Here is a 21,746-nt window from a genome sequence, read left to right as displayed (position 1 = left end):
CCAACAACAGGATGTTGGTTTTAGATCACAATCTAATCAGAAGACGTCTTCACTAAATATAAATAAAAATAAATAAATCAGCTTTGCTGAGTGATTTCTAAATTAAATAAAAATATAATTCCTTCTGCAAACTCTGGAGCTTTTTAAATTTAGCTTACAGAAGAAAAACAGCAAAAACTGGGACTTTGATGTTGGAATTATTCTGCCGGGGACCATTTCTGCACAAATCAACACGATAATAATAAAAATGTGTGCATTTTTTTAAATGATGCACCAGCAGTCAGACGTGCTGAACTTTTGCTCTACCAGATAATTTTTTAAAGGTTCAAATGTCTGAAGAAACTCCAGCAAGAAAAGCAGAAATCTGTTTTTGTGAGCAGATCAAAACGTTCTTTTTCAACCACTGGAGGTCTGCTTTTAAGATCTGTGCATTAAATGAACTTATACTGAAATACTGAACAGAAATAAAGTAATAAATAAAGTTTGAAATTGCACGTGTGTGTGCAGCGTTTGAAGATTTGAAACCAGCCGAAAGCTCAAATTTTCTGTCATAAAGCTGATATTAATTTAATTAAACCAAATCAAATTTATGTTTTGCTATCAGGCAGTTTGTGTCATTTTCTTGAGCAAAAATGTAGCAAAACCAATTGGTTTAAACGAAGATCGGATCAGATTAGAGTAGACTGAGGAAAAGAGTAAATTGTGTAAATAAAAGTTTCTGGGTCGACTGCGCAGGGAGACGGCCGTCCTCTCTGGCCTGCAGCTCTCTGCGTCCTGATTGGTCCGTTCCTGGACACAGAAAGCTGCACGGCGTTCAGGAAAAGTGGCGCCGGGTTACACAGATTACATCACCGCCCCATGACCTCACAATGGCAATCCCCACAATGCCTCTTTTACAGACTGACCGGCCCGTCGCCGCACTGCAACGCACCGCCTGAACCCAAACAGGAGAAGAAGAAGAAACATCTTCCTCTCGTCTCTCCTCCCCTGTGCTGCCTCGTCCCATCAATCAATATTTCCTCTCTCTCTCTGCATCATCCTGTCCAGCCGGCGTGGGAGGGGCAGAGGTTTCCATTTTAGGTGTTTAGGTCTGTGAGCGTACATTTCCTGCCTCTCCTCTCAAATACAAACCAGAACAACCAAAAAACAAATAAATACAGACCAGACTGGACGCCAGAATAGGAAAAACTCCAATGCTAACAAGCTGTTGAGCGACTGGACTGAAGAGTTTTAATGATAAAAGTGACGACAAGAACTATTTATATCGTTTTTAGGTCACTCACAGCCTCATAAACACAAATACTGCTCTTGAAAAACACTCCATTAGTCTTCTTTAGGATAAAGAAGTGTGATTTATATCACTAACCTGCAAACAGGAATTGATTTGGTCCGATTTTAAAATGTATTAATGCTTCCATTGAATAAAAAGTGGAGGAAATAGTAGAAATAACAATCCTAACTCATTAACTGGAGTTTATCGTGACAATAATAAATCAAAATTCTCATGATAAATGATAAACGATATGATAAATGGCCATCTCTAGGGCTGGACGATATGGCTTAAAAACGTATCACGATATAAGTATTTCATATCAGTCAATAATTATTGATCAGGTTTTTGTTGTAAATATCTGAAATACAAACAAACGGAGGTTGTGGCCTTTTTTTTATCAAGTTTCTCTCCATGCCGTTGTTTTTTTTTTTTTTTTAAGCAGTTATGAAGCACATTGGAGAAACCTCAAACTGCTGCTGCGCACATGTCGTTGCCTGGTAACCAGAGAGTGAGTGAGTTGAAGCCTAACATTAGTTACATTCGTTTGCCATGAAAGTATGAACAGCTAAAGCCTTTCCTCTGCCTACATCTCCCAGAATGCTGTGCAGTTTCTGGATCAGAGAACTAGATAGAAGAGGTACAAACTGTCTGCTGTATGTTTCTCACCTAGCTAGCCCAACTAACTGACCACTTTGTGTGGCTTCAGGTGTAGTTCTTTTTCCTTTTTTATGGGCCTTTGAAACTAATGTTAGCAAGAAGCTAAGAGCGTTGACGTGTGTATAGATAAAACGAAGTCTATTTCTTTTGTCAAATATTTACTGTCCCAGCTAATTGACTAACTTGCCAGGCTAACCATTTCATGTCAAAAACAAACATTAGCAACAAGCTAGGAGAGGTCTAAACTGTCTACTTTATGTTTGTTACCAAGATAGCCAAGCTAATTAGCCACCTTATGTGGCTCATGATGTAGTTTTTCTTAGGGGGTTTTGAAAATAATATCAAGAAGCTACAAGTGTTAGCATATCTGCTAACACTTGTAGCAGACAAGTGTTAGCAGACATGCTAACACTTGTAGAATAAACAACCTGCTTATTTAGCTTTTAGTGCAATGCTTAGAGGAGTTGTCATTGTGACTCATACTGCAGTCCCAGCTAAGCAACTAGCTTGGCAGGCTAACAATTTTATGTCTAAAACAAACATTAGCAACAAGCTAGGAGAGGTCAGAACTTTCTACGAGTTACGAAGACAGCCCAGCTAATTGACAACCTTTTGTGGCTCCAAGTGTAGCTTTTTCTTAGGAAGGGCTGAAACTTGTGTTAGCAAGAAGCTAAGAGTGTTAACATGCCAGGAGGTAACACAAAGTTTAGTTCTTAATCTTCCAAATTACCCTTTTCAATCTTCTTACTGTCCCAGATAAATAATTAGCTTGTCAGGCTCGGTATTTATTTTGTTTTGAAACAAGTAAATTGGAGACAGAGTGTGTCTGGAACGTAAACAGCCTCCAGCTCGTTAGCTACCAAAGAATTCACCAAGCACGTCCGTCTTCACTTAATTCAGATTTGTTTTCAAAACTATGACAAACTTCATCAATACCACTGATATTTACTAAAAGCAAAAACCAAGAAATGATTTTTTTTTCAGTTATAAGTTTAATAATTAGTGTAGTAATGTGTGATGTTTTAGTAGTAAATGTTCCAGTATTTGTGCTTTAAAATAATCTTCATATATTTTTTCATTATATTATTATAGTGAAGCCAAGTTGTTTTTGTTCAGCTTCATCTAAATTCATTCACCCAGGTCATTTGTAACCTTGGTGTAAACACTTAGTGACTTGTTTACTAAGGAATATTCCCAACACACACCTGAGTGAGTCAAATGTGGGAGGTGTGTGTGTGTGTGTGTGTGTGTGTGTGTGTGTGTGTGTGTGTCTGCAAAAGACACCAGAAAAGTCAGTCCAGATGGCCGAAGGAGATTAAACACCATCTGCCAGAGAGCACTACGAACACACACACACACACACACACACACACACACACACACACACACACACACACACACACACACACGAAATGATTTACGGCTCCTGAATAATGACTTCTGTCAAGGAGAAATTTATGATTTATTTCTGTCCAACATTGGGGCTAATGGTCTTGTTTGGCAGCAAAATAAATAATTTAGTTTCCTTTTATAAGTCGTTGGGAAAAATGAGGCGATAGATACTTGAAAAAAAGATAGAAACTTTAGATTTTAAAGACTTTTGCACTTTATATTAAGACTCATAGCTTCTTTAGTACCAAAAAGATAAACTTTCAATTCTAACAAATATTTAGAATTTAAACTGGAAGACGTTTTAAATATCCAAAATAAATAAACAAAACAAAACAGAAACAGAAATATTAAATAAAATGAATTATTAAGTCTCTGTAATCACAACTGTCCTAGTTGAGATAAAAGAAGATTTTTATCATCCAGTTCTTGGTAGAAAGAGAAAAAAGGAGAAAATAGTGCAAATGGAAATTATTGTGCACATTTTAATTTATTATGCAATTAATTTATTTCTCGGTTACTCTGACATGCCTAAGTACAAATACAAACTCTGTTTTTATCTACTGATTTCTGCGTCTTCATTTGGAAAACTCTGGCTTGGTTTGTCTGATTCCTAAAGTAAGACTCTTTCCTGACTCAGAGCTGCTCCTCGTTTGAAAGCCAAGAAAGCAAATTAACGCAATTAAAGCTGCAGCGAATCAGAACCCACAACAAACAGAAAACCCGATTACAACGCCGTCGTTTGTTCTCGTGTGTGGTCAGAGTCGGCCTCAGAGAGTATGTGACCTCATCCTGATGAGACATGACACCATTTTAGCTGGAAACTCTCTCAAACACACACACACACACACACACACACACACACACACACACACACACACACGCAGGTTGCTGAGCTGAGGCAGATGGCAGCAGATGTTCGCCGGTCCCTCAGCGGGCCGCGATGCTCCTAATGCTGTCTGGAAAACATTTCTGGCTCTCTGAGGGATTCGCTGAGTGTTTGTGAGCGCTGCTGACTCAACGCTCGGCAGTATGTCAACTAAATGTGTTCTCCCAGTCACTCCAGACCCACTCCGATGAGTCGGAGGACTCCGCTGGGATGTGGGCGTTACTGTGTGCGCTCAGGGTTTTACTGCCAGGAAGCACTAAGGTACAGCCATGTGTGATGCTGCGCTCAAATCACTGCAACAAATGGACTAAAAATCACAAAAGTGACAACATTTCAGCCTCAGAGAGTCCCGGTGTTCAGGTTCAAAGAGTTTATTAAGATCTCCTTTATACTTCACAATTAATCAACAAAATGCTTTAGTTTGAACCTAAAAACTAATAGAAGTTATGTGCATTTAAATCAGAATAAATTAATGACTGATTTTAAGAAGAATCTAGTATTAGCATTAGCGTCCACTAATTACTGCATTGCTGTAGATCTTTGGTGTTAGCTCGCAGAAAGTACTGCGTTGGTGAAGCACTTTAGCATTAGCTTTCCCTATATACTGCGGTAGGCTAGCATTTAGCAATAAGTATATTGTTGTAACGTTTTAGCATTAGCTTTCCCTATATACTGCGTTAGGCTGGCACTTTACCAATAAATATCATGTTGTTGTAGTGTTTTAGCATTAGCTTCACTGCTTTGGTGTAGCATTTTAGCGTTAGCGGAGCAAATGTTTATGGCTAGTGCTATAGGGTTAGTGTAGCTAACTTTTGTTACTTTTAACCTGCTCATCCCTGTTAGCATCTTAGAGAAGCAAACGGATATAAAAAGCAGAATGATGACAAGATGGATCCAGGAATTCATGGCAAGCTACAGCTAATCATTGTCTTTAGAAGACTGAATTATTAAAACTGCTGCATGAAACCTAGTTTATTTTTGGACTTGCAGACAAACATTATCAGAGCGAATATGCAGATGAGGGTCCAAATGTTGCCTCCTGACCTCAGGCAGCTACTTATGATTAACAGAAAAATTAACTCTGAAGGACCTCAGCAGGATGAGAGAGCAGGCTGACACTTTGAGCGTCTATAAAGCTGCAGAGTAAAGAGCTTCTGCATCGTGACACAGAAACAAAACCGCCTCATTACCTCCATGTAACCAACTCTGAGTAAAACCAGTGGAACAGTATAAATCAGTCATTAACAGCTCTGTGATGTATTCACCCTCACACACCCAGCGATCCGATCCGGCGCTGGGAACGCCGTCCAGCTGAAGCAGCAGAACCTCGGCTCTGATCTATAAGCCATCTCTCCTCTGCATTTAAAAATCGATGCGTGGCGTCTGATCTGGCAGACCGGCCGGCGAACATCAAGCGGCCTCCGCTTTTATCAAAGTATAAAACATCCTGGATTATCCACCAAACGGGGCGGTTGGTGGATAATCCCTAACCCTAACATTAGCTGCAGAACGTCCACGAGACGCAGGAAAATCTGAAAATTATGCTAAAACACAACAATGAGCAGCAAAGACTGAAAACCCAAAACAATTTCTGCTCAGTCAATCCAGCAACATTTCAAGACGAAATTACCTGAAAAATCAGACAGACGCAGCAAATATGATCAATATCTGTAGAAATATGATCGGACATTTATCTGCAGGTTTCAGTAAGTCACATTTAATATTTTAAGACATTTTCAAAGCCAACTTGAATAAACGGTAAGACAGAAAAAAATATAAAAACAGAGAATTATTGAGTTGGCAACAGAAGTGAAACAAACAGCTGGTGTAACAAATTATAGACGCAAAAATAGCTAGCTAGCTAGCATTAGTTTTAACCATCTCAAGACACAGAATGCAATGAAGATGCTACTGAAAGTTTTCCCCCACTGAATAGACTGAAAATCTGATATTTTAATAAATCTGTTTCTGCTTTCTTTGTAATTTTGTAGTGAACAGAACCACATAAACATTTCTGATTAAACTGAGCTAAAACAGGAAGAGCTGACTCAAACAAAAAAACAAACCTTTAATAAAGTGTTTAATTATGAATTTATCTTTTAATAAAACAACCAGGTGAAACTCTTAATGTTCTGACCAACAATTATTCACAAATTAATCTCCAAAAAACCTTATTTCATTAAAATCTTGAATGTTTAATTTACTATTTAAAAAGAGATTATATTTAAAAATTTTGTTTTTAGATTTGTGCTTTTATCTTTATTTATTTTGGTTAAACCAGGTGAATTTAACCCAGATGAGAAAAACCACAGATTGTAAACGTTTTGATACATTTCTCACGTTCTGTCTGATTGAAACCACGACTTTCAGTCATTTTACGTAACAAACAAAGTAAAGCAGAACTGAGAAGAGGAAGCAGAACGATGTTCTTACTAGTGAAAATCTTAAAAGTGTGGCGTACTTTGTAATCAAAGTACGCCACACTACTTTTTGCACATATTCAGCAAAAAGTCTGAATATGTGCATTGAACAGTGATTTTACTAAATCATTACTTAGTAAAATCACTGTTCAATGCACATATTCAGACTTTTTGCTTGTTTTTCTTCAAGTTCAGTCAGACTGGATGAAAAACATCTGCTTTCACATTTTGTTTAGGTCTACACTTTGACTAGACCAAACTGTCCAAACTTTTTGCAAATTTAAAACTACTTTTGGACCACAAAATACATTACATTAAAAAATGTTAGATTTTTTTTTCCACATTTTTATGAAATCTGTACATCATTAAACATCCAGAACATAAAAAAACCCACTTTTGATTGTTGCTTTACTAAAAGAAAAACAAATAATTTCCACATTTTGAGGGTCATCAACTGTTTTCCATTTTATTGACCAAATAAAGTAGATTTTTTTGGTCATCTGTGATTCCCTGCAGTAAAAGCTCCGAACCAGCAGAAAGAAAGCAGAATGATTAATGCCTAATCCGAAATAACTCCTGGAACGTGACGAGGGTTGGCGGGAGGATTTATTCCCTCCCAGGATGACTCACAGGTTTGAAAATGAGCCACACTGTGTTTCACTTTCATCCCAGCAATTATCCAACAGCAGGAGTGGGCGCAGAGTTTCTCAAACCGCGGATAAATCATCACAGATCATAACTCCGCTCCGCGGGAAAGCGATCCCGACTAGAGTCAGGAAGGTGTCGTCGTTAATAGAAGCTAACAGGCGAAGCTAACAGCCGAGGCTAACGGGCTAAGCTAACCGGGACCGGGACGAGAGCAGGACTTACGGTGCAGGCCGGCATCGAGTCGTCGTCCCCCGCTGCGTCTTCCGGGTCGTGGTGCGCCTCCTGCAACACACAGAGGTCACACCTGAGTTACCGTGGCAACGGGACGATTAGCGACGCCGTGACGTTGGGTCCTCCCAGGAGGACGACACGTCACGGCGTCACGTTTCCACAAGGAAAACAGAAAACATCACTGAACTACAGAAATACATGAAATGATTCATGTTTACCTCTAAAATATCCTGATATAAAAAGGTTCAAAAGTTAATGGAATAAAACAGGGTACTTATGTTTCCTATATATTATATATATATATATATATATATATATATATATATATATATATATAAAATATTAATATCACATATTAATATTATATATATTAATATATAATATTTAAATCAATATTGTATATTAACAATAAATTAAATAAATTAAAACACAAAAAAATTATACAGTTAAATACTTTATCGAAATAATTATATGCATTTTATATTAATAAATATTTTAGATCTGGATCTGTTTTCTAAACTGTATTTGTTGTAAATTTATACCATTTAAATAAACTTAACTGACCTAAAGATGTTAAGAAATATTTTTTAAACTAGTATATTTAAAGTAATTTTACATGTCTGCCTCAGCTCTATTTTCATTATAATATAAAATTAACTGATTTTATTTATTTATTCAACAGAAAATGTAATCCAAAATACCCAGTTTACTGTATTTTGTTTAAATGTTTTCAGCATCATTACTTTCACCACCACCACCATGATGTTACGTCAGATTTGAATTAATTCCATCAGGCAGATCATCGGCCGCCCTGCTGCAGCAGCAGCTGGGATCCAGATACCGATAGCCCTGCCGCCACCGCCTGATTAAAACAATAATGGCAATAAAAGCTTTTATTTACTGGGATTATATTCTGCAGCAGCTGAACAGAAAAGCTGCAGGCGGAGAGAGAAACGGATCAGAACCAGAGGAGAATCGGCGCTGACGCTGCAGAAAGACGGTTTATTCATCTGGAAGGAAAACTTTTTAAATTTAATGTTGGAATCAGAAAAACATCTCAGGATTCATCTGAAGGGCTCATCTATTTCTAATTTCTACAAGTTTGCAGGATTTATTCTTTTAACTTTTAGCATTTAAACTTTTAGTTTTCTTTTAAAACAAACAGTAAAGGTTAAATATTTCACTACCTTCATCAGTTCAAGATACTTTCTTTAAAATATTTAGATTCTGTCCAAAGTCGAGAACTTTTTCCAAAGTTTTTTCTCAATCCTTTCGTTCATTTTGTGACGTTTTTCTGATCATTTGATTCACAATTTTAGTTTATCTTAAATTTAAATCAATTTAACAGAAAAAATGTAAGAAGTTTATTTGAGTTGAAATCTGCTTCAGCTAAAAAATAATAATATTGGATCTAGAAGTTGCTAATTTACTAAGAAAAACCTTCCGATAAATTAAATTCAGATATATGTCATTGGTCCCAAAGGTAATTTAAATGTTGTGACTCATATTATTTAAAATTATTAAAAGATTAATATAAAACCAGACAATTCAACCAGGAGCCCACAGCATCACTGCTTTTAATCAGATAAATCAACTTCATCTAAACCACAAATTCAACCAATCAAGTTACTTTAAAAGTGTTTTTATGAGTTCAGTATGAAGAAATAAACCTAAAATCATGAGTAAATTTATGAGGAAACATACCAAAAACCACACAGGAAAGTTGTGAAAATGCTGCAGAGGGAAAAACAAGAAGTGTTCGAGTGAATAAACGTCTATTATTTCTAACAGAAAACGGCACATCAGGTTTTTCAGGCTGGGTTTTCTTACAGCAACAGAAAACATTCTGCAGCTCTAACCCCGCAGAAAATTAAGGTATTACAAGATAAACTCAATAAAAACAGTATTTTTATTGGATTATTGAGATTTATGAAGGAGCAGCAACTTGGAACGCTGCTGGTTCATCAGACAGAAAATGTTTTAAAGTATTTAATAAATAACTAGAGAACATGGAGATAAGGGCAGCTGAGCGGTTCATGCTAACTCCATCGTTAGCATGAAGGATGTCAGTGAGAACTAAAGATCTGACCTTTCAGCTCAGAGCTGTTAGCTGCTGATGTCATCATGATGCAGCATGTTGGCGCTGCTCCGTTAGCTCTGATTGGCTCGACTCTTATTGATCATTCATTGGTTGAATCTTTGCTGTTTGGACAATTATCTCCTCGGCTGGAAGGGATTTTCTTACATTATTATTTTTATTTTGCTTTGGGTCAATTTTTATGATTGGTAACCGCAGTAACACTGTTTTTACAACTGGAAGCAGCTGATTAGCATCTCAATAAGACCTGAACTTTGACCCCCAATCACAGGGGATTTGAAAAAGAAGCTTCATGGATGCAGAACAGAGAGAGAGATCCCCTACTCCAACATCCCTCTGATCAAACACCCAGAGAGAGATTTAAATAGGAGCAGCAAAAACAAACGAGGTGGGTTAGCAGAGCTAGCTAACAGCTCCTGTTGCTGTAGAATATCATCTCTGCCTCCTTAAAATCAAACTGTTAGCATGTCATGATGTTCCAGTAACCTTGGAGCTGAGAATGACGTAACACCTGAGTTAGCGGCTCGGTTAGCGTAATCGGAGAGGTTGTTCTTCCAACATGGCAACGCTCAAGTAGCCGTTCTTTGTAATACCTCTTTCAAATGTTATACTTTTCACTTTTAATTTGTTCAGTTCAACGTTACATGCAGCATTAATTTGAGACACAGTCTAACAGCTTACAGTTGTTGCTGTTAGAGGAGCAGCCATGTTGGATCTCCAAGTCTACGTTTGAAAAATGTTCAAATTTTCTGACACAAAAGTAAAAATTTCCAAGTTCTGATTACAAATGGAAGGCAGCATTAAAAAGAAATGGCAAAAGCAAATGAGGTGGATTAGCAGAGCTAGCTAACCACTCATGATGTCATCCAGGACATGTTACTGTGGAATACCATCTGCTGCCTGGATGTTGAGCTGTTAGCATGTCGTTACAGTCATACAGCAGCAGCCTTCAATCAGAAGCATCTTCAGGTTTGTTGGAAGACTGACTGCTACAGCATCACCACCCAATCTTTGAAAATACTTTCACGATATGAATTACATTTAATTTCCTTTGGGAGAAATAAAGTATTTGTGAATTAAACTGAATTTAATCTAGAATGGAGGACACGATCAGAAGCTGATCAACGGCGCCATGATGGATTTATTTCTTCTTCTTTTGTTTGAAACGGTGAGGCAGGTTTGGCGTCTCGTTGCATCAGAAGTCGACCGGGTCGGATCAGGTCAATGAATCGATAAAATATGCAGGAGTTTCCTCAGCAGAACAAAGAAGCAGCTCAAGGTGAAGCATGTTGTTCAACCTGAACCTCACCTGATGGGAATGCGGCCTTAAAGGGAAAGGGAATGCGGCCTTAAAGGGAAAAGGAACGCGGCCTTATAGGGAAAGTTTACCCAAAACACTCAGCAGAGGAATGTCAGGAATCCTGCTTTATGTTTGTGCAGCACCTGAATCCTCTCACCAGACGACGGTTCATGTTTTCACCAAAACTACAGGACCAAATGAAAACACACCTGATCTCAGCTCTCACTGTGGAGCCGATGACTTAAATTAAATAATGTTTTAATTTGACTTTTTTTCTAACCATTTTACCCCCTCTTTGAATTTTTTGTTGTTATTGGATCAGAGTTTTTATATTATTTGTTACTTTTTGAAGGACTGGGTTTTTTATTTGGTTATTATAATATTTTATCTTTATTTCTGAATGTCTTTAAGAATTTGACTAAAATTTTATGTGAATAAAATTTTCCTTTATTACAATTTTATTTTCATGATTTTTATTATTTTAATCCAATATTCCTCATTTGTATATTTTTAGTCATTTTTTCTATTGTGCTGAGATAAATTTTATTAATATTTTAATGTGATTTCTTTGGATTCTTTCTTAATTTAATTTTTAATTATTATATATTTCTACTGCATTTTTACATGTTTTTTTATTAAACATCTTTTTTTATGATTAACTTGTAATATTTTTATTGTGTCACTTTTATTTTGAGTTATTTTCATTTTTTATTATTTTTCATATTTCTTTTACTTTTATTTCTTTTTTATTGTTTCTCTTGTTAACTGCAAAGTAAAACTCTGATCAGGAAGTTTCTGAATTTGTCTTCGATTGTTTCTGGTGAGTTTCTGCGGTAAATAAACTCTGATCTGCAGAACGGAGCTGCAGTCGTTTTCATTTCCACATCTCAGCAGAAAACTGAAGCCTCTCTCTGATCTGCTCACAGAACCAGGTCTGCAACACGCTCTGCATTTCTGTCTTGTGGTCTGGAAGAAGTTGATCTAAAAGTTGCTGCGCTGCGCCGCAGAGGAAGGAGCAACCAGGGGTCAAAGGTCGGTTTTTCAGCGCGTTCCTGTGCGGCGGCGGCGCAGGTTCAGGCCTGTCAGCAGCAGCCTGAGTGACTCAGAGCTTCTGAGCCGTTTGTGAATCTTTCTTTTTACCATTTCTCCACGCCTCCCATGTGACGCCTCGCGCAGGAAACAGACACTCTCACTCTTCCTGAGTCATGGCGTCGCAGCGGCTCCGCCTCCCGATGTTTATCAAGACTCGATAGGAGGAAGGAGAGGAAGAGCAAAACATTTCGACACTGACGGAGATCTTGCACTTCACAAAACAAACCTGAGCTTCATATTTCAAAATGAATTAATCCAAAATATCTCAAACTTCTACCAATAAAAGTCATTCCAGTGGCGTCACAGAGGCCGGTACCAGGATGCAACCAAGGTCCATTTCCACAAAAACAATCCAAACATAGAAATGCACCAATCTAAAAATTTGGGCCGATATTGTTGTCATTTGTTACAAACATTTCTGCTGTAGTTGGACAAACATCACATGACTAATTCCATCTTCCTCTCCCAGAAACTGAAACAAGAACAAAATAAATATTGGTTATAAATATCGGCCCAGTTATATTTATCGGACCGGTACCAGTATGTTAATATTGACTATTGCTGCACCGCAACATCAAAAAGAATTATGCCAGGACTTAAACGGCTTCATTCTGATTAATTAATGGCATTTAAAGACGTAATTAATTGCTGTTTTTCTTGTTGTTTTTTAAACAAACAACAGTTCCAGTTTATAGACGATGGAGGTTCTGGAAGGTTCTATGGTCCGGGTTAATCCAGCTCCTGTTTCCCACTGTAATCCCTCCTCTGGGTGGATTTATCAGATTTCCAGATTCCTCCAGAATCCTTCGATGATCTCAAAGTTCTAATAGAGAAACGTATAAAAACCTTTCAGACAAACACTTTAAATATTTTAGGAGTTTCCTGAAGCCTCCGAGTCGCTTACGGCCAAAATCTGATCAGAATAAATCCCAGCTTTATCCATGTTTCATTTTGATCCATATTCCTGTTTTTTAGTGGTCCAGTTCCTGGGCTTTAATCAAAGCAGCAGCAGGAGAATCCTGGGATGGAGAGACAGTCCCAGTACCGGGTCCCAGTAAGGAATCCATCCAGAACCAGTTCTCCCATTCTGCAGGTAAATCACTCCGACCCACTGGGTTTCCTCTAAAACACAGAAACAGACGATTCTCTCTTCCAACCCACTGAAGATCAAATGGACTCTTGTTAGCGATGATCTGATTGCAATTTTCTGACCTGATGATTCTGATTTTATCTAATTTGTTTGTCTGAAAAGTCGCCAAATTTATTGACTGATGTCAGTAAATCTGTCCTCAGCTCTCTCACAGCGGAGGAAAGGAGACAGTGGCTGATTTTCAGACGTTTGCAGAGTTAGAGAAGATGTGAGTGTCAGCCAATTGCTGATCCACCAAAACTGAGAAAATCGGGCCGATTTATCAACACGCCTGCACTTTTTAGTGCCTTTTTAAATCACGATAAGAGTTGTTGTCTTAACAAGTAATCCGTTTTTTCTGATTGAATAAAGGCAAAGAAAAGTAAAAATGTATATTTAACAAGACTGGCATCAGTAATGTTTAGGATTCATTCCCACCAGCTCTGCTCAGTCCGCTTTAACCCGACTCCAGTCCGTTCGTTCAGAAAGTCCGGTTCAGTTGGTGAGGTGTGAATGCTAATCAAACTCTGGTCCCCCACTAACCTCAGTTTCAGTTCTGTTAAAGTGAAATCTGGTTCAGTTCAAATGCAAATGCAAGAAGTGGACTACAGCACAGTGAATTCTGGGTAAATACAACCAAAACAAACACACTAGCGTAGCACTACCAAACAAATTTATGTCGCTAAAATCTGATGCCACTCCATTTTTGTTTACATTTTCTGAAACGGAAAGTTCCGGTCAGTGTCGTCTTGACAGGTTTTTATGTCTCAGAAGACATGAGACATGAGACACTGCACCAAGAACCTACAGTGGTTCTTGGTGCAGTGCCCCCACAGGGCAGGAGGGGAACAGGATTTTCAAAGGGTTTTGTTGGTTTCACTCAGAGCAGTGAGAAAAATGTAACAAATGCTGCAATTTTGGTTCCCAATCGAGCTGGCGGGAGAAACGGCTGGTGGTTTTTAACCAAAGACAAAGGAGAAATCCTCCAAAAGCTAAAATCTGACGCTTCCATTTTTATTTACATTTAGTGAAACAGGAACTTGTGCTCGGTCTATTCTAGGAGAGAAATCAGCCATTTATGCCTTCAAACTGACTTTTGTCCCAGTTTTCACTTTAAATGTGAGGTAAAACATGAACTTCTCTGAACTTGTAGTTTTCAGGAGTCGGTTTTCCTCCCACGCTGCTGGAAAACCCCTTGCATTTTAATATGCATCACAAAGTGCAGCTCAATCCAGATCAGACGGCTGGAAGCGGCTCGTTATGCAAAAATCTTCCCCGCAGACGAGAACAGGACCAATAAAACACGGTTTTGTTCAGAAACTAAACGGGTCACAGAGCGATGAGCTCCAGTTTTTACACAACTACAGGTGAAATCTGTTCATTAATCTCTAGATGGGACAACAAAAGGCTTCAGAATATTTTAGATATTTTGGTTTCAGCATCAGCTTATCCTCCATCTTTGCAGATATGACTTCCAGTTTTGTCACAGTGACAGACAGTAGTGATGCTGTGGGCTCCAGCCTCCCCCTGCAGCAAGATGTTGTTGCATTTTCAGAGCAATAGGTGCATTAATTGATCCGGACAAATAGATTCTGGTCGTCTGCAAACGCTCCTTCAGCTAAAATTCATCTGGAAGTTAAAGTTGGACCGGCTGTCGGGTTCCTGCAGGAGAGTGGAGCTGCTCTGAGGTGTCCTGTTTCCTGTAGCATCCGCTCCTCTGAGTTCATACTGATCGCTCAAAGTGCTCTGTAATCTCATTTTTCCCTCCTGCGAATCATTTCACGCATTTAAATCGCATTTCTGCAGCTTCGTCAGAATTCTTTCACATTTCCACCCTTTGGGTGCCAGATTTGTCAAAAATGTGCAGAAAATGACAGCCAACTGTCTGTTTTAAGGGATGAAATTGATTTTAAAGGAAGCAGGTTGGCATTCAGGAAAGTTTTTGGGTATAATATGATTAACGCAACATTTTCTTCCAGGTTTCCCTTTAGATTTGCATCCCCGTCGGCAGAGGAGGTTCCAGTTGCAGCCGCTGCTGGACTTCATGTCACATTTTTCTCTCTCTACAAGTTCAAGCTTGCTTCAGCAAATATTTAACCCATCTGTTGGCTCAGGAAGCAAACCGCTGACAACTCTTAGTATTTGCATCCCATGCGATAAAACAATAATAAATACAGCGAATGAAACGGTCCTCTTATAGCGGTAATTTAATTTAAATAAATCATTATTGGTGTTTTTATGCACACAGAGTTTTTTAAAGGATCTGCACTCTGAGTAAAAGTATTTTAAGTTTTTAGCATCTTTATGCATTTTTGTTTTTCACTAAAACTGAGCTTTTGATTAGGTTTGTCACATTAAACAATAAATTAATTTCATTTGCATGATTTACAGTTTCTCTCTTTTTCTACCAAAAGCAGGATGATAAAGATGTTCAGTTTGGTGTTTTGGTCTCAACTAAACCTTTATAAGGATAATTTTGTTTACAGAGACTTCATAATGAAATTTATTTGTTTCTGTTGTTTTATTTAGTTTTGATATTTAAGATGTCTTCCAGTTCCATTAGAATTTAAAGTTCACTGATCTTTTAGAAAGTTTTGTTGCATTATTAAGCTATTACTACTATATTACATGAAAATGGACTCAAAACAACAATATTATCGTTTATCGCAGTAACTTATGGGACAATTTATCTTCCATTATGATTTGTTATTATGACAGGCCTATGTTTGGGGACATATTTCTGTGGATTAAACAGTTCATCCTCATTTAAACCTTCTTATTATGAAAGTTACCTTTAATATTTCTGTTTCAGCTTTCAGGTAAGTTATTTAAAGTTTTTCATCCTGCAGGCTGAAAGCTGCAAACAGTCATTTACTGTTCATTTAAATGTTTTTTTGTTTTGCTTGTTTTTGTTTACATCCTTAAGTTTCATAAGGATGTAAACTTTCATAAGTTTGGAGCAGTTTTATCGGCAGGTTTTTATCGTTCCTGCTCATCTTACTGTCACATCGCTCTGGTTAAACATGTTGCAGCTTGTTTTGGACATGAAGCTCAGCTTTAACTCTAAGTAAACTCCAGCTTCTTTTAGAGCCAGGAAAACTGTTTTTAGGGTGTAAAAGTGATTCATCCTGCAGGCATTTAGCGTTTTGAAGATGTTTTTCGTGTTTCTGGAGGAGGTTCTGCACCTACTTCCAGGTAGTTGGAGGTTCTGGTTCTGGTCCAGCCCCTGCGCTGCAACATGAGGACAAACGGAGCCGCTCACCTCTCCAGCCGTCCCCCCCACCGGCATCTTCTGCCAGGGATCCGCCAGCTGAGCCAGAGGCATCTTCTTCTTCTCCTGGGGCTCCCGCTCCTCCTCCTCCTCTTCTTCTTCGGTTTAATTCCCGCTGCTCTCCGTAGCCTCTTTAAACTCCGGCCGTCTTCTCTCTCTTTCTGCTTCTTCTCTTCCTGGTAAAATGTTGCGAGCCTCTCTCCCTCACTTTCTCTCGGTCTGTGGTCCCGTTTCTGAGTCGGCGGGACGCGAACCGAGCCGAGCCGAGCGAGCAGGGGCTAATTCCGGCTATGGTGTGGCGCAGAGACCGCCCCTTCCTCCTCCGGGGAGACAAACATGAAGGGAGGACGCCCTTTTCTCGGAAACTGCTCCACCTCTACAATCTCTCTCTCTCTCTCTCTCTCTCTCTCTCTCTCTCTTGCTTCCGTTCTTTCCCAATATGGCGGCCGGTGTCAGCTTACCTGTCCGTCAGGCGGCTGACGTCACCGTGCGTCACGTCGGGAGGCGGCACCTGAGAGAGCTAAACTTCAGGATGAGTCAGTCACTGACCACACTGGAAAAACTACACAGAGGCAAGTTTACTCACATTTCTGAATCACAGCCTCCAGAAATACAAAAACAGAAAACTGCTCCTAAAGCTGGAATTACTCTGAACTGTCAAAATGGCAAAGAATAATAAAAAAAATAATAATCCTTATAAAGACTGTTTTTCTTACTGCTCTTTGTGTGTGTGTGTGTGTGTGTGTGTGTGTGTGTGTGTGTTGTAATTGATTATTCTGTGTTCTGGTAACCTGATGTGTTTGCAGTACTGAAGTGTGAATGAAGCATGTAATGTACAAAGTGGCAAAGCAGAATAATAAAATACATTAAGTAACTAAAAAGTTACTTAATTAGCAATTATAATAAACCAAAAGTGTAATTGTAGCGTACTGTAATCACACTACTAATATATAACATATGTAATGCTAATATACTGAAAATACATTAAAGATATATTTTAAATGTAATTCAATCACAAAAATAGTACAATCAAAATATACGGAGAGCATGTTTATATTACATAAAATGCAATACTAAGTTTAACTTTAGTTGTTCCAAAAAAGTATGTGAAAGTACAATTAGTGCACTTTAAATTGTACCTTAATACAATTTACATGCTTAGTATATTTATTTTTCACCAGGGAAGTTGAAACAATAAAGATTAAAATCATGAAAACTCTCCCCACTGAGGCCTGTTGGGAGATTATGATCTCGATGTTGTTGAGGGACACGTTTGTTGTGCCGTAGAGGCTCATGGGAACTGTAGTTTAACTCTTCTGACTATGGAAATACTGAAGGTTTTTAAACTTTCGCTTTGTTTTCTTTCAGTCTGTAAAATCTATCTGAGATTTCAGATTAAATATTTATTCACACGAATCAAACTTTGATTCTAGACGCTTCCGGTTAGTCATGAAAACTCACAAGTCACGTGACTTTGAAATAGAAACTGAAACTAACTTTGTTCTCCTTCAGCTCAGACTCCATTTTGAGGAAAACCTTGTCGTCTTGTTAATAGAGGTAAGTGTTGCAGCTCCATGTTCCTCCGTGTCTCTTTCGGGTCTCTGGAGCTTTTTCTACTTTTCTATCGGATAAAAGTTCCGCCCACAGCGGCTTGTCGGGGCTCCACGGCTCTATCGGCCGTTTCTCATCGGGTTCCTTAGCAGTTGGGCTTCATTTTACTGAATCTAAGGGCGGATCAAGGAAGTGTTTAGATACACAAAATACATTTATTTCAATGTAAGACTTTATTGTGAAACGTTGCTGCTTATAAATTGCTGTTATATGAGGCTACAGATGAATTTATGTTTCACGAGAGAAATATTTCACCAAGTGGGCAGAACTTAGTTAACCTAGAAAAACTGCGGGATCCGCCATGACAGTAGGTAATCTGTTTGTGTGCAATAATGAACTTTAAAAATATAAACTAAGGAATTAATTCATCTTTTTAAGAGCAGAACTTTACGAAAAACGTATTAAAGTTATAAACTACGAAAGGAGTATTAGGATAGTACTAATAAAAAAAGAAAATAAAGTCATAATATTACACGAATAAACTCATGTGATAATATTCTAGAATAAAGTTGCAATATTATAACTTAATTCTTGCAATTTTGAGACTTTATCCTTTTGTTATTTTTTTTATTTCCTTCGTGTGTCCATAAAGCTCCTTCCTGTTAAACTGCTTTTCCTGAGTATTTAAATCCTAAAATGTGACACATCTCTCCTTCCTCTGCAGTCTGGGGTTCATCAGAAACTGAAGTTTCTCTGATCTGTGGAGTCAAAGCAGATTTAAACTCAACAGATTTCCCTCTTCCTCCTCTCTGAGTTGTTTCTTTTCCAGTTGGACTTCTTGTTTCTCCTGGCAGCAGTGAGAAACTCTTTGTCTCTCTAAGCTGAAACCTGAACAGATCTGCTGGAAGCTGAGAGATCAGATCCTCCTCATGATCTCCATGGATCACCTGATCCTGAATCTCTCTGATTGTTGGTCCGTCTGGAAAATATTCCTTCCACATATTCCTGCCTCTCTGACTGAACCGACTCTCAGCAGGAGGACTGGCAGCCCGTCTAAAGGAGGTCTGGACCCCAAAGGTTTCAGAACCGCTGCTTTAACTGAGCCCATCTGTTCAGGACCAAAACATCACCACTTCATAGTAAATGTTCACTCCTTCATTCACTACATCTGACCTCACTCTGGATGTTTCTGCAGACCTGGAGCATGATTCCAGTTCAGGTTTCAGGTTTTAAATGTTGTTAATAAAGTCAGAAGTTCTCCAGGAGGTTCTGGATCAGCCAGCAGACATCAGAAGGTCCTGAAGAAGTGAATGAGAACAATTCAAACCCAGATGGTTCCTGCTGGATCAGGTTCCTCTGATCCTCTGAACACATGATGGGATCAACTTCCTGCTGACTGGATCACTGGGAACTGACTGGTTCTGGTTTCTCTTTCAGACTCGCTGAGATCCAGAAGATGGGAAACTCAAATCAAAAGCAGGACAGAGCAGAACCTGCAGGATCCGTCTGTCCCTCTATGAGGAGTGACCGGTCCAAAGATCACAATCCAGACTTCAGTACTGAACCAGAACCATCAGAGTAAGAAACCAGTTTCTAACTGCTTCATGTGAATCCACACAGATTTATTTAATATTAACTTGTTTATCTTCAGCAAATAAATAAAAAAACTTAATTTTTCTGCCAACTTAAAGCTGAGTAGACATGAGGAATGTCAGCCAATCAGAGGAGTTTTAATGAGGCTTCAGTGAGTCAGAGATGGATGGAAACGATCCATGGAAACAGAAACAACCAGAACTTTAGAGAGATTAACCCACTGAGAGAGGAAACTTCTTTACTGGGACCAGTCTATATACTGGGAACACTGGGACCAGTTTATATACTGGGAACACTGGGACCAGTCTATATACTGGGAACACTGGGCCCAGTTTATATACTGGGAACACTGGGACCAGGGATAGGGTTAACGCACACACACACACACACACACACAATAAAGAAAACAAAAACAAAGGGATGTGAAAACCTCACTAGGATGTAAATAATACTTTTCCTCAGTTTTTGTCTCATAAAGATGTAACTCATCGGTCTGAATGCATCTATGGGGTCATTTCATTCTGACTAAAAATAAAACATGTTGGATCAGCAGATTAACTCAAACCTGCTGATTAAAATGAATCAACAGGTTTGATTATTTTTAAGGTGATCAGGTGTGTCTGCAATCACACGTATCAGTAGCTGATCAAGGTGAGCAGCTACCTGAGGAGCTTTGGCTCTGATGGAGATTCAGAGGGAGGATTGATCAGAGATCAGATTGATCTGATGGTTTATTAGTGTTTAGATTAATACAGACTGATCATCACGTGGTGGCAGACTTCTGGGTATTTATACTAATTTATATTAATATGTATTCATGGAGGCGACAGGCCAACCAGCAGCTGCTCTACTTCCCGCCAATTAGGATTTATAAAGGAAAGGTGCGCAGGTTTTATGCATTTGATTTTTTGTGCGCCGCACTTTTCTAAATTTTTCTGTACTCCAAGTTTTAGTGTCAAAACTGCGCAGTCTTTTATGCATGAGGCCCCTGATCTTCTTCATGTTTTTATCTCAGAGTTTCTCAGTAATTGATCTGAATAACATTTTGTGTTTCAGAGATCGGAACCTCAGACGGAGAGCAGAACCTGCAGGATCCGTCTGTCCCTCTATGAGGAGTGACCGGTCCAAGCCAATTCCTCCAGACTTCAGTACTGAACCAGAACCATCAGAGTAAGAAGCCAGTTTCTATCCGATTCCTGTGACTCTGCAGAGACCAACCAGGATTTAAACTTTGATTTCAGCTTAGAAACTGGTTCATGGAGACCAAAACATCATTTTAAATCATTTTAGTTCTTGTTTCAGTTGTGATCTTAGAGAGAACAGAACAAACTGGAGGAAAAACTAAATAGTTTCCTTTGTGTCTTTATGAATCTCCAGCAGCTTCCATGTTCCACTGAGGTCTGGGGCCTCATGTATAAAAGAGAGAGCAGTTTTCACTCCGACACGGACAAATTTAGAATAGTGCAGCACACAAAAAATATGGATGTATAAAACCGTACAAACCTGCTGACCTTTCTTTATAAATTAATTTATAGGAAATAAAGCAGCTGCTGGTCAGCCTGTCGCCTCCATGAATACATATTAATGTTAATTAGTATAAATACATATTAATGTAAATTGGCATAAATACATATTAATGTTAATTAGTATAAATACATATTAATGTAAATTGGCATAAATACATATTAATGTTAATTAGCATAAATACCAAATAGTCTGCCACCATGTGAAGCCGTAACCATGGCAACGTCCTTGTTTGTAGCAGTATTAGTATTTATAATAATAGTTATTATATATTTTATTTAAAATGTGCTTTCAGGGCACATGAGGTCACTTTACAAAAAAGAATAAATTTTAAATAAAATATATTATTATTATTATAAATACTAATACTGCTACAAACAAGGACGTTGCCATGGTTACTGCTTCATATGCCGGCAGACGTCTGGGTATTTATACTAATTAACATTAATATGTATTCATGGAGGCGACAGGCTGACCAGCAGCTGCTTTATTTCCTATAAATTGATTTATAAAGAAAGGTCAGCAGGTTTGTACGGTTTTATACATCCATATTTTTTGTGTGCTGCACTTTTCTAAATTTGTCCGTGTTGGAGTGAAAACTGCTCTCTCTTTTCTACATGAGGCCCCAGACCTCAGTGGAACATGGAAGCTGCTGGAGATTCATAAAGACACAAAGGAAAC

At 38.4% G+C, this 21,746-nt stretch overlaps 1 protein-coding gene and 1 long non-coding RNA gene across 2 annotated transcripts in view; one reads left to right on the top strand and one right to left on the bottom strand.

Annotated features, from left to right (window-relative positions):
* Positions 1–16,945, bottom strand: part of rps6ka3b (ribosomal protein S6 kinase, polypeptide 3b) — a 50,795-nt gene extending 33,850 nt beyond the window's left edge. Inside the window, exons 1-2 of the mRNA XM_015018521.1 lie at positions 16,389–16,945; positions 7,499–7,558 (exon numbers count right to left, since the gene is read on the bottom strand). Coding sequence (XP_014874007.1) covers positions 7,499–7,558; positions 16,389–16,451 — 123 coding nt within the window. The 5' untranslated portion in view covers positions 16,452–16,945. The remainder of the gene's footprint in view (positions 1–7,498; positions 7,559–16,388) is intronic.
* Positions 16,946–17,588: 643 nt separating this feature from the next.
* On the top strand, positions 17,589–20,683 carry LOC106937153 (uncharacterized). Its single transcript, XR_001422329.1, has 3 exons — positions 17,589–17,954; positions 19,386–19,526; positions 20,598–20,683. It is a non-coding gene; the product is annotated as an uncharacterized LOC106937153 (long non-coding RNA).
* The last annotated feature ends 1,063 nt before the right edge of the window (positions 20,684–21,746 follow it).

This window comes from Poecilia latipinna, unplaced genomic scaffold, assembly GCF_001443285.1.
Source record: "Poecilia latipinna isolate Pla-1442-1.1 unplaced genomic scaffold, P_latipinna-1.0 Scaffold2286, whole genome shotgun sequence".
Lineage (NCBI taxonomy): Eukaryota > Metazoa > Chordata > Actinopteri > Cyprinodontiformes > Poeciliidae > Poecilia > Poecilia latipinna.
The sequence above is the reverse complement of the archived record's forward strand: the minus strand, read 5'-3'. Positions and strand labels throughout refer to the sequence as shown.